General features: G+C 53.7%; 1 protein-coding gene across 1 annotated transcript in view; it reads left to right on the forward strand.

Moving 5' to 3' along the window:
• LOC140409439 (disintegrin and metalloproteinase domain-containing protein 12-like) overlaps positions 1-12,536 on the forward strand; it is a 422,048-nt gene that overhangs the window by 91,647 nt on the left and 317,865 nt on the right. Inside the window, exon 6 of the mRNA XM_072497872.1 lies at positions 1,404-1,469. Within this exon, the coding sequence (XP_072353973.1) occupies positions 1,404-1,469 (66 nt within the window). The remainder of the gene's footprint in view (positions 1-1,403; positions 1,470-12,536) is intronic.

The following is a 12,536-nucleotide window of genomic DNA, read 5'->3' on the forward strand; positions in this document are numbered from 1 at the left end:
GATTTACACTTAGTCAAATTCTGAAGAAGTATTTATTATCGATCTTGCAAGAGCGGGTGCCTCCAGTAAGCAATAGAAGAGACACAAAGAATTCACACACCATCACTTTATTATATACAATCCATGAAAATACAATCCGTGGGAAACCATCCCTGAGAAACACATCCCACAAACTATAGAAAGGGCAGTTCCCTTATCCTTGATCACTTATTTGGTCTCTCCCTTGCATAGTGAGTTCTATCCGCTCCTGGTACATCCTTGGACCGGCAGTTAAAGATAAGAATGAGGCCCCCTGCTTGCACCTGCTATCTCCCCCTTGCTTAGCAAGTTATGTTATTGTTCATTCCGTTCTTCCCCGAAGGTCATCCTGGTACACCGTTATAATAATTCGCTCACTATAGCTTACTCAGAACTTGACATGTTAATTTTCCCATCATGCTTCATTGTTGACATCTTAATTGTGAACCAGAGTATATACATGTAAAAACAACACAAAAACAACACAGAATGTTCATTTCTCACAAATCCAGGAGTGTAATGGAAAACTCTCCATTTCCCTCGATGAGTGCAGCTCCACGAAGCTCGATACCATCCAGGACAAAACCCCTTCCAAAAACATTCACACCCTCCACCACCGACGAACAGTGGCAGCTGTGTACACCATCTACAAGATGCACTGCAGAAACTCACCAAGGTTCCTGAGGCAGCACCTTCCAAAGTCATGACCACTACCATCTAGGAGGACGAGAGCAGCAGATACCGGGGAACCCCACCACCTGGAGGGTCCCCTCCAAGTCACTCACCCACCCTGACTGGGGAATATATCTCCGTTCCTTCACATCACTGGGGCAAAACCCTGGAACTCCCTCCCTAACAGCACAGTGGGTGTACCTACACCACATGGACTGCAGCGGCTCAGGAAGGCCGCTGACCGCCACCTTCTGAAGAGTAATTAGGGATGGGCAGTAAATGCTGGTCTTGCCACATTCTGTGAATTGATTGGAAACAAAAATGGGAATAATGACACAGCAAGAGGTTAATACCTGTGGTAGTATGCATTAGGGGTCATGTGGGACTGTGAAGCCATGATGTCATTGGCTGACAGATCCCGGGTCCTGGTTGGACGTTGACCTCTAGCTCCGCCCTGAAGGCGGAGTATAAGTACCTGGAGTCCTCCCCCGCAGGCAGTCTACTACTGAACTGCGGGGGAAACAGTCACGCTTAATAAAGCCTCATCGACTTCACTCTATTCGTCTCACGGAGTCTTTGTGCGCTACAATACCGTTGTGTAAATTTTTTAAAAGGGTTTGATCCAAGTGACTTGGCTTGTAATTGGCTCCCTCCCAGCCGGGGTCACGGCCAGGATTGCATCTCAAGCTGACTGAGATTTTGTTTTCCTTCAGGCAAAAAGGGCAGTGCTGACACAGATGAAATACTACGAGCTGGTGGTTGTGACAGACACAGCAATGGTGAGTTGCTTCTCTGAACATGTTGAAAATAACATCATAAGACACTGGAGCAGAATGAGGCCACTCGGCCCAGCGAGTCTGCTCCGCCATTCAATCATGGCTGATATTTTCTCATCCTGCCTTCTCCCCATAACCCCTGATCCTCTTATTAATTTATAACCTATCTAACTCTGTCTTAAAGACGCTCAGTGAAGTGGCCTCCACAGCCTTCTGCGGCAAAGAGTTCCACAGATTCACCACCCTCTGGCTGAAGGAATTCTTCCTCATCTCTGTTTTGGAGAGATGTTTCCACTTGTAGGAAAAACTAGAAGTCTTGTAAAGGGTCCAGAGGAGGTTCACAAGAATGATCCCAGGAATGAAGAACTTGTCATATGAGGAACGGTTGAGGACTCTGGGTCTGTACTCGTTGGTGTTCAGAAGGATAAGGGGGGATCTTATTGAAACTTACAGGATACTGCGAGGCCTGGATAGAGTGGACGTGGAGAGGATGTTTCCACTTGAAGGAAAAACTAGAAGCAGAGGACACAATCTCAGACTAAAGGGACGATTCTTTAAAACAGAGATGAGGAGGAATTTCTTCAGCCAGAGGGTGGTGAATCTGTGGAACTCTTTGTCGCAGAAGGCTGTGGAGGCCAATTCACTGAGTGTCTTTAAGACAGAGATAGATAGGTTCTTGATTAATAAGGGGATCAGGGGTTATGGGGAGAAGGCAGGTGAATGGGGATGAGAAAATATCAGCCATGATTGAATGGCGGAGCAGACTCGATGGGCCGAGTGGCCTAATTCTGCTCCTATGTCATATGGTCTTATGATATTCCATCTGCCACTTCTTTACCCACTCTCCTAGCCTGTCCAGGTCCATCTGCAGCCCGCCTGCTTCCTCAAGACTACCTGTCCCGCTACAGATCTTTGTATCATCTGCAAACTTTGCAACAGCGCCTTCAGTACCTTCTTCCAGACCATTCATGTATATTGTGAAAAGTTGTGGTCCCAGCACAGACCCCTGAGGCACACCACTAGTCACCGGCTGCCACCCTGAAAAAGATCCCTTTATCCCCACTCTCTGCCTTCTGCCAGTCAGCTAATTCTCTATCCATGCCAGGATCTTACCCTGAACACCATGAGCTCGAAACTTATTTAACAGTCTCCTATGCGGCACCTTGTCAAAGGCCTTCTAGAAATCTAAATAACTCACGTCCACTGGTTCTGCTTTGTCTAACTTCCTTGTTACCTTCTCAAAGAACTCTAACAGATTTGTCAGACATGACCTCCCCTTGACGAAGCCATGTTGACTCAGTCCTATTTTATCATGCACTTGCAAGTACTCTGCGATCTCATCTTTAATAATGGACTCTAAAATCTTACCAATGTCCTAAGTCGGGCTAATCGGCCCATAATTTCCCATCTTCTGCCTCCCTCCCTTCTTAAACAGTGGTGTTACGTTAGCCACTTTCCATCCTTGAGGGACCCTTCCTGCTTCAGTGATTCCTGAAAGATCACCATAAATGCCGCCACAATTTCCTCAGCTATCTCTTTTATAACCCTGGGGTGAAGTTCATCCGTTCCCGGTTGATTTATCTACCTTCAGACCTTTCAGTTTCAAAGAACAAAGAACAAAGAAATGTACAGCACAGGAACAGGCCCTTCGGCCCTCCAAGCCCGTGCCGACCATGCTGCCCGACTAAACTACAATCTTCTACACTTCCTGGGTCCGTATCCTTCTATTCCCATCCTAGTCATGTATTTGTCAAGATGCCCCTTAAATGTCACTATCGTCCCTGCTTCCACCACCTCCTCCGGTAGCGAGTTCCAGGCACCCACTACCCTCTGCGTAAAAAACTTGCCTCGTACATCTACTCTAAACCTTGCCCCTCTCACCTTAAACCTATGCCCCCTAGTAATTGACCCCTCTACCCTGGGGAAAAGCCTCTGACTATCCACTCTGTCTATGCCCCTCATAATTTTGTATACCTCTATCAGGTCTCCCCTCAACCTCCTTCGTTCCAGTGAGAACAAACCGAGTTTATTCAACCGCTTCTCATACCTAATGCCCTCCATATCAGGCAACATTCTGGTAAATCTCTTCTGCACCCTCTCTAAAGCCTCCACATCCTTCTGGTAGTGTGGCGACCAGAATTGAACACTATACTCCAAGTGTGGCCTAACTAAGGTTCTATACAGCTGCAACATGACTTACCAATTCTTATACTCAATGCCCCGGCCAATGAAGGCAAGCATGCCGTATGCCTTCTTGACTACCTTCTCCACCTGTGTTGCCCCTTTCAATGACCTGTGCACCTGTACTCCTAGATCTCTTTGACTTTCAATACTCTTGAGGGTTCTACCATGCACTGTATATTCCCTACCTGCATTAGACCTTCCAAAATGCATTACCTCACATTTGTCCGGATTAAACTCCATCTGCCATCTCTCCGCCCAAGTCTCCAAACAATCTAAATCCTGCTGTATCCTCCGACAGTCCTCATCGCTATCTGCAATTCCACCAACCTTTGTGTCGTCTGCAAACTTACTAATCAGACCAGTTACATTTTCCTCCAAATCATTTATATATACTACAAAGAGCAAAGGTCCCAGCACTGATCCCTGTGGAACACCACTGGTCACAGCCCTCCAATGAGAAAAGCATCCTTCCATTGCTACTCGCTGCCTTCTATGGCCTAGCCAGTTCTGTATCCACCTTGCCAGCTCACTCCTGATCCCGTGTGACTTCACCTTTTGTACTAGTCTACCATGAGGGACCTTGTCAAAGGCCTTACTGAAGTCCATATAGACAACATCCACTGCCCTACCTGCATCAATCATCTTAGTGACCTCCTCGAAAAACTCTATCAAGTAAGTGAGACACGACCTCCCCTTCACAAAACCGTGCTGCCTCTCACTAATACGTCCATTTGCTTCCAAATGGGAGTAGATCCTGTCTCGAAGAATTCTCTCCAGTAATTTCCCTACCACTGAAGTAAGGCTCACCGGCCTGTAGTTCCCGGGATTATCCTTGCTACCCTTCTTAAACAGAGGAACAACATTGGCTATTCTCCAGTCCTCCGGGACATCCCCTGAAGACAGCAAGGATCCAAAGATTTCTGTCAAGGCCTCAGCAATTTCCTCTCCAGCCTCCTTCAGTATTCTGGGGTAGATCCCATCAGGCCCTGGGGACTTATCTACCTTAATATTTTTTAAGACACCCAACACCTCATCTTTTTGGATCTCAATGCGACCCAGGCTATCTACACCCCCTTCTCCAGACTCAACATCTACCAATTCCTTCTCTTTGGTGAATACTGATGCAAAGTATTCATTTAGTACCTCGCCCATTTCCTCTGGCTCCACACATAGATTCCCTTGCCTATCCTTCAGTGGGCCAACCCTTTCCCTGGCTACCCTCTTGCTTTTTATGTACGTGTAAAAAGCCTTGGGATTTTCCTTAACCCTATTTGCCAATGACTTTTCCGGACCCTTTCTAGCCCTCTTGACTCCTTGCTTAAGTTCCTTCCTACTTTCCTTATATTCCACGCAGGCTTGGTCTGTTCCCAGCCTTTTAGGTTCTGGTTTCCCCAGAACCTTCTCCATAGTGATGGTGACTGCACTCACCTCTGCCCCCTGGTTCTCCTGGAGCTCTGGCATCCCACTGGTGTCTTCCACCTTTTATATATTGAAAGAATCTCTTCCTATCTTCTCTTATATTTCTCGCTACTTGCACTCCTATTATCTTCTCTCCCCTTATTGCTTTTTTAGTTGTCCTCTGCTCGCTTTGAAAGGCTTCCCAATCCTCTGGCTTCTCACTAAAGCTCGCCACTTTGTATGTTTTTCTTTTGCTTTTATGCTGTCCTTGACTTCCCTCGTCAGCCATGGATGCCTTGTCCTCCCCTTAGCATGTTTTCTCCTCCTTGGGATGAATTTCTGTTGTGCCTCGCGAATAACCTCCAAAAACCCCTGCCATTGCTGTTCCATTGTCTTCCCTGCGAGGCTCCTTTTCCAATCAACTCTGGCCAGCTCCTCCCTCATGTCTTTGTAGTTACCCTTATTTAATTGTAATACCGTTACATCTGATTGCAGCTTCCCCGTCTCAAACTGCAGGGTGAATTCTATCATATTGTGGTCACTGCTCCCTAAGGGTTCCTTCACCTTAAGATCCCTAATCAAGTCTGCCTCGTTACACATCACCAAATCCAGAATTGCCTGTTCCCTAGTAGGCTCTGTCACAAGCTGCTCCAAAATAAACATCCCTTAAACATTCCACAAATTTGATTTTTTTGGATCCACGACCAACCTGATTTTCACAGTCCACCTGCATATTGAAGTCCCCCATGATTATTGTAATATTGCCTTTTTTACATGCCTTTTCTATCTCCTGATTTATTTTCTGCCCCACATCCTGACTACTGCTCGGGGGCCTGTACATAACTCCCGTCAGGGTCATTTTTCCTTTGCAATTCTATGCCTTCCAATTCTATATCACTACTTGCTATCAATTTAACTTCATTCCTTACTAACAATGCAACCCCACCCCCTTTTCCCAACTTCCTGTCCTTTGGATAGGACACATATACTTGTATATTAGATCCCAGCCCTGATCTCCTTGCAGCCACATCTCTGTGATGCCCACAACATCGTACCGGCCAATTTCAATGTGCGCAACAAGCTCATTTACCTTGTTCCATATACTGCGCGCATTTAGGTGCTGGTTTAGCATGGGGCTGGTTTAGCACACTGGGCTAAATCGCTGGCTTTTAAAGCAGACCAGTATTCACCAAAGAGAAGGCTTTTCATAGTAACTTCATTTGAAAATGAAATGAAAATGGCTTATTGTCACAAGTAGGCTACAATGAAGTTACTGTGAAAAGCCCCTAGTCGCCACGTTCCGGCGCCTGTTCGGGGAGGCTGTTACGGGAATTGAACCGTGCTGCTGGCCTGCCTGGGTCTGCTTTCAAAGCCAGCGATTCATCCCTGTGCTAAACAGCCCCAGAAGGGGTGGATTTGAAGCCTATTTGTGACAATAAGCGATTTTCATTTTTTCATTGGAGGTCCAACACCCTCAGCCCTGCATTGACCACGTCCCTTCTTACTCTGCCTGAGGGTGATGTTCTATTATTTTTGTTCTCTATTTCCCCTTCAGTTATGACAGCTTCTAAGCTAATGCTCTTCTTCCCACCCTCCTTGCCATATTTGTTTAAATCCACCCGAGTGACGTGAGCAAACATCCCAGCCAGGATAGTCGTGCCCCTCCAGGTTAGATGTACAAAGGAGAACAAAGAACAAAGAAGGGAGAGGGGTGGAGGGACTGAGGGAGGGGGAAGAGGTGGATGGGCTGAGGGAGGGGGAAGAGGTGGATGGAGTGAGGGAGGGGGAAGGGGTGGAGGGACTGAGGGGGAGGGAAGGAGTGGATGGACTGATGGAGGGGGAAAAGGTGGAGGGACTGAGGGAGTGGGAAGAGGTGGATGGAATGAGGGAGAGGGAAGGGGTAGAGGGACTGAGGGAGAGGGAAGGAGTGGATGGACTGAGGGAGGGGGAAGAGGTGGAGGGACTGAGGGAGGGGGAACGGATGGATGGACTGAGGGAGAGGTAAGGGGTGGATAGAGTGAGGGAGAGGGGTGACAAATGTGATATAAAATAATTCTTTTAGAGATATTAGTTACTGTAATGTAGAGATAGGCCAGTCTCATGTTGGTGAGTTCACAGACAAAGGATTTCAGAACACATGGCAAAGCAAAGGAAGACGTGTGTCCAGCTACGGAGGGGAAAAGGATGCTGGGTAATAGGGGGCCAGAGGAAGGGATTGGTAGTGAGCCAATTAGGATGTATGGCCAGGTCAGGAGGGGAATAGGATGACTTTTGGGAATCGTGTATGTGAAACTTGATGCCATTTGTGTGTATCAGTAGAGATTGCTATGTGCTACAAACTCACTTGATTCCGTAGGTACAGAAAGCAAGATGTGTTTTGTACGGCTGTGCACTGAGTCAGGCTTGCAAGTCAAATAAAATAACTAATGCTGTACCTGCAAACCCATCTCGACTTTTATTGAGGCCAGAGTGACGGGAAAAGAAATGTGTGTTTTGTCAGGGGAAGGGACTGAAGGAGAGGGAAGGAGTTGATGGACTGAGGGAGGTGGAAGGGGTGGATGGACTAAGGGAGGGGGAAAGGATGGACTGAGGGAGAGGGAAGGGATGGATGGAGTGAGGGAGGGGGAAGGGGTGGAGTGTCTGAGGGAGAGGGGAGGAGTGGAGGGACTGAGGGAGGGGGAGGGAGTGGATGGACTGAGGGAGGGGGAAGGGGTGGATGGACTGAGTGAGGGGGAGCGGATGGATGGACTGAGGGAGAGGGAAGGGATGGATGGAGTGAGGGAGGGGGAAGGGGTGGAGTGTCTGAGGGAGAGGGGAGGAGTGGAGGGACTGAGGGAGGGGGAAAAGGTGGAGGGACTGATGTTGAGGGAAGGGGTGGAGGGACTGATGTTGAGGGAAGGGGTGGAGGGACTGATGTTGAGGGAAGGGGTGGAGGGACTGAGGGAGGGGAATGGGTGGATGGAGCAAGGGAGGGGGAAGGGGTGAAGGGACTGAGGGAGAGGGAAGGGGTGGAGGGACTGAGGGAGGGGGAAGGGGTGGATAGACAGAGGGAGAGGGAAGGGGTGGATGGACTGAGGGAGGGGAATGGGGTGGAGGGACTGAGGGAGAGGGAAGGAGTAGATGGACTGAGGGAGGGGGAAGGGGTGGATGGACTGAGGGAGCGGGGAGGGTTGGAGGGACTGAGGAAGAGGGAAGTGGTGGAGGGACTGAGGGAGAGAGGAGGGGTGGAGGGACAGAGGGAGGGGGAAGGGGTGGAGGGACTGAGGGAGGGGAAAGGGGTGGAGGGACTGAGGGAGGGGGATGGGGTGGAGGGACTGAAGGAGAAGGATGGGGTGGAGGGACTGAGGGGGAGGGAAGGGGGGAAGGACTGAGGGTGGGGGAAGGGGTAGAGTGACTGAGGGAGGGGGAAGGAGTGGATGGACTGAGGGAGAGGGAAGAGGTGGATGGACTGAGGGAGGGGGAAGGGTGGAGGGACTGAGGGAGGGGGAAGAAGTGGATGGACTGAGGGAGGGGGAAGGGGTGGATGGACTGAGGGAGAGGGGAGGGGTGGATGGACTGCGGGAGAGGGGGGTTGAGGGACTGAGGCTGTGGGAAGGGGTGGATGGACTGAGGGAGAGGGAAGGAGTGGAGGGACTGACGGAGGGGGAAGAGGTGGAGGGACTGACGGAGGGGGAAGGGGTGGAGGGACTGAGGAAGGGGGTAAGGGGTGCATGGACTGAGGGAGAGGGGAGTTGTGGAGGGACTGAGGGAGACGGAAGGGGTGGATGGACTGAGTGAGAGGGAAGGGGGGATGGAGTGAGGGAGAGGGAATGGTTGGAGGGTCTGAGGGGGAGGGGCGGGGTGATGGACTGAGGGGGAGGGAAGTGGTGGATGGACTGAGGGGGAGGGAAGGGGGGATGGAGTGAGGGAGAGGGAATGGTTGGAGGGTCTGAGGGGGAGGGGAGGGGTGGAGGGTCTGAGGGAGAGGGGAGGTGTGGATGGGCTGAGGCAGAGGGAAGTTGCAGATGGAATGAGGGAGAGGGGAGGGGTGGAGGGACTGAGGGAGAGAGGAGGGTGGAGGGACTTAGGGAGAGGGGAGGGGTGGAGGGACTGAGGGAGAGGGGAGGGTGGATGGACTGAGGGGGAGGGAAGGGGGGATGGACTGAGGGAGAGGGGAGGGGGAAAGGACTGAGGGAGAGGGATGGGGTGGATGGACTGAGGGAGAGGGGAGGGGTTGAGAGACTAAGGTTGTGGGAAGGGGTGGAGGGACTGAGGGAGAGGGGACGGTGGATGGACTGAGGGAGAGGGGAGGGTGGAGGGACTGAGGAGGAGGGAACGGGTGGATGGACTGAGGATAGGGGAAGGAGTGGATGGACTGAGGGAGAGGGGAGGGTGGAGGGACTGAGGAGGAGGGAACGAGTGGATGGACAGAGGGAGGGGAAAGGGGTGGAGGGACTGACGGAGGGGGAAGAAGTGGAGGGACTGACGGAGGGGGAAGAAGTGGAGGGACTGAGGGAGGGGGAAGAAGTGGAGGGACTGAGGGAGGGGAAGGAGTTGATGGACTGAGGGGGAGGGAAGGTGTGGATGTCTGGGGGGGAGGGGAGGGGTGGATTGAGTGAGGGAGAGGAGAGGGGTGGAGGGACTGAGGGAGAGGGGAGAGGTGGATGGACTGAAGGGGTGGTAAGGGGTGGAGGGACTGAGGGTGAGGGGAGGGGTGGAGGGACTGAGGGAAAGGGAAGGGATGGATGGACTGAGGGAGGGGGATGGGGTGGAGGGACTGAGGGAGAGGGGAGGGTGTAGGGACTGAGGGAGAGGGGAGGGTGTAGGGACTTAGGGAGAGGGGATGGGTGTAGGGACTGAGGGAGAGGGGAGGGTGGATGGATTGAGGGTGAGGGAAGGGGTGGAGGGACTGAGGGGGAGGGAAGGGGTGGATGGACTGAAGGAGAGGGGAGGGGTTGAGGGATTGAGGTTGTGGGAAGGGGTGGATGGACTGAGGGAGGGGGAAGGGGTGGATGGACTGAAGGAGAGGGGAGGGGTGATGGACTGAGGGAGAGGGGAGGGGTGGATGGACTGAGGGAGGGGGGAGGGTGGAGGGACTGAGGAGGAGGGAACGGGTGAATGGACTGAGGATAGGGGAAGGAGTGGATGGACAGAGGGAGGGGAAAGGGGTGGAGGGACTGACGGAGGGGGAAGAAGTGGAGGGACTGAGGGAGGGGAAGGAGTTGATGGACTGAGGGGGAGGGAAGGTGTGGATGTCTGGGGGGGAGGGGAGGGGTGGATTGAGTGAGGGAGAGGAGAGGGGTGGAGGGACTGAGGGAGAGGGGAGGGGTGGACGGACTGAAGGAAAGGGAAGGGATGGATGGACTGAGGGAGGGGGATGGGGTGGAGGGACAGAGGGGGAGGGAAGGGGATGGACTGAGTGAGGGGGAAGGGGTGTAGGGAATGAGGTAGAGGGGAGGGGTGGAGGGACTGAGGGAGAGGGAGGTGTGGATGGACTGAGGCAGAGGGGAGGGGTGGAGGGACTGAGGGAGAGGGGAGGGTGTAGAGACTTAGGGAGAGGGGATGGGTGTAGGGACTGAGGGAGAGGGGAGGGTGGATGGACTGAGGGTGAGGGAAGGGGTGGAGGGACTGAGGGGGAGGGAAGGGGGATGGACTGAGGGACGGGGAAGTAGTGGATGGACTGAGGGAGGGGGAAGGGGTGGATGGACTGATGGAGGGGGAAGGGGTGGATGGACTGAGGGAGAGGGGAGGTGTGGATGGACTGGGGGAGAGGTGGATGGACTGAGGTGGAGGGAAAGGGTGGATTGACTGAGGGGGAGGGAAGGTGTGGAGGGACTGAGGGAGAGAGGAGGTGTGGAGGGACTGAGGAGAGGGAAGGAGTGGATGGACTGAGGGAGAGGGAAGGGGTGGACGGACTGAGGGGGAGGGAAGTGGTGGAGGGACTTAGGGTGAGTGGAGGGGTGGAGGAACTGAGTGAGAGGGGAGGGGTGGATGGACTGAGGGGCAGGGAAGGGGAGATGGACTGAGGGTGCGGGGAGTGGGGATGGACTGAAGGAGAGGGGAGGGTGGATGGACTGAGCGAGAGGGAAGGAATGGATGAACTGAGGGAGACGGGAGGGGTGGAGGGACTGAGGGAGGTGGAGGAGTGGATGGACTGAGGGAGAGGGGAGGGGTGGATGGACTGAGGGGGGGAAGAGGTGAAGGGACTTTGGGTGAGTGGAGGGGTGGAGGGACTGAGGGAGAGGGGAGTTGTGGAGGGACTGAGGGAGAGGGAAGGAGTGGATGGACTGAGGGGGAGGGAAGTGGTGGAGGGACTTAGGGTGAGTGGAGGCGTGGAGGGACTGAGGGAGAGGGGAGGTGTGGAGGGACTGAGGGAGAGGGAAGGAGTGGATGGACTGAGGGAGAGGGGAGGGGAGGATAGACTGAGGGGCAGGAATGGGAGATGGACTGAGGGTGCTGGGAGGGGGGATGGACTGAAGGAGAGGGGAGTGGGGATGGACTGAGGGAGAGAGGAGGGGTGGAGTGAATGAGGGTGGAATTGATGGACTGAGGGAGGGGGAGTGGTGGAGGGACTGAGGGAGAGGGCAGGGGTGGAGGGACTGAGGGAGAGGGGAGGGGTGGAGGGACTGAGGGAGAGGAGATGGGTAGATGGACTGAGGGAGAGGGGAGGTGTGGATGGACTGAGGGAGGGAAAGGGTGGATCCTCTGAGAGGGAGAGTAGGGGTGGAGGGACTGAGGGAGATGGAAGGGGTGGATGGACTGAGGGGGAGGGAAGTGGTGGAGGGACGTAGGGTGAGTGGAGGGGTGGAGGGACTGAGGGAGAGGGGAGGTGTGGAGGGACTGAGGGAGACGAAAGGAGTGGATGGACTGAGGGGGAGGAAAGTGGTGGATGGACTGAGGGAGAGAGGAGGGGTGGAGTGAATGAGGGTGAGCGGAGGGGTGGAGGGACTGAGGGAGAGGGGAGGGGTGGATGGACTGAGGGGGTGGGAAAGGGTGGAGGGACTGAGGTTGAGGGGAGGGGTGGAGGGACTGAGGGAGAGGGGAGGTGTGGAGGGTCTGAGGGAGAGGGAAGGGGTGGATGGACTGGGGGGGTGGGGTGGAGGGACTGGGGATGAGGAAAGGGGGATCGACTGAGGGAGGGGGAAGGGGTGGAGGGACTGAGGGAGGGGGAAGGAGTGGATGGACTGAGGGAGAGGGAAGAGGTGGGTGGACTGAGGGAGGGAAAAGGGTGGAGGGACAAAGGGAGGGGGAAGGGGTGGATGGACTGAGGGAGAGAGGAGGAGTGGATGGAATGGGGGAGAGGGGAGGGGTGGATGGACTGAGGGGGAGGGAAGGGGTAAATTGTCTGAGGGGGAGGGGCGGGGTGATGGACTGAGGTGGAGGGAAGGGGTGTATGGACTGAGGGGGAGGGAAGGTGTGGATGTCTGAGATGGAGGGGAGGGGTGGATGTACTGAGGGCGAGGGGAGCGGTGGAGGGACTGAGGGAGAGGAGAGGGGTGGATGGACTGA

This window comes from Scyliorhinus torazame, chromosome 3, assembly GCF_047496885.1.
Source record: "Scyliorhinus torazame isolate Kashiwa2021f chromosome 3, sScyTor2.1, whole genome shotgun sequence".
Lineage (NCBI taxonomy): Eukaryota > Metazoa > Chordata > Chondrichthyes > Carcharhiniformes > Scyliorhinidae > Scyliorhinus > Scyliorhinus torazame.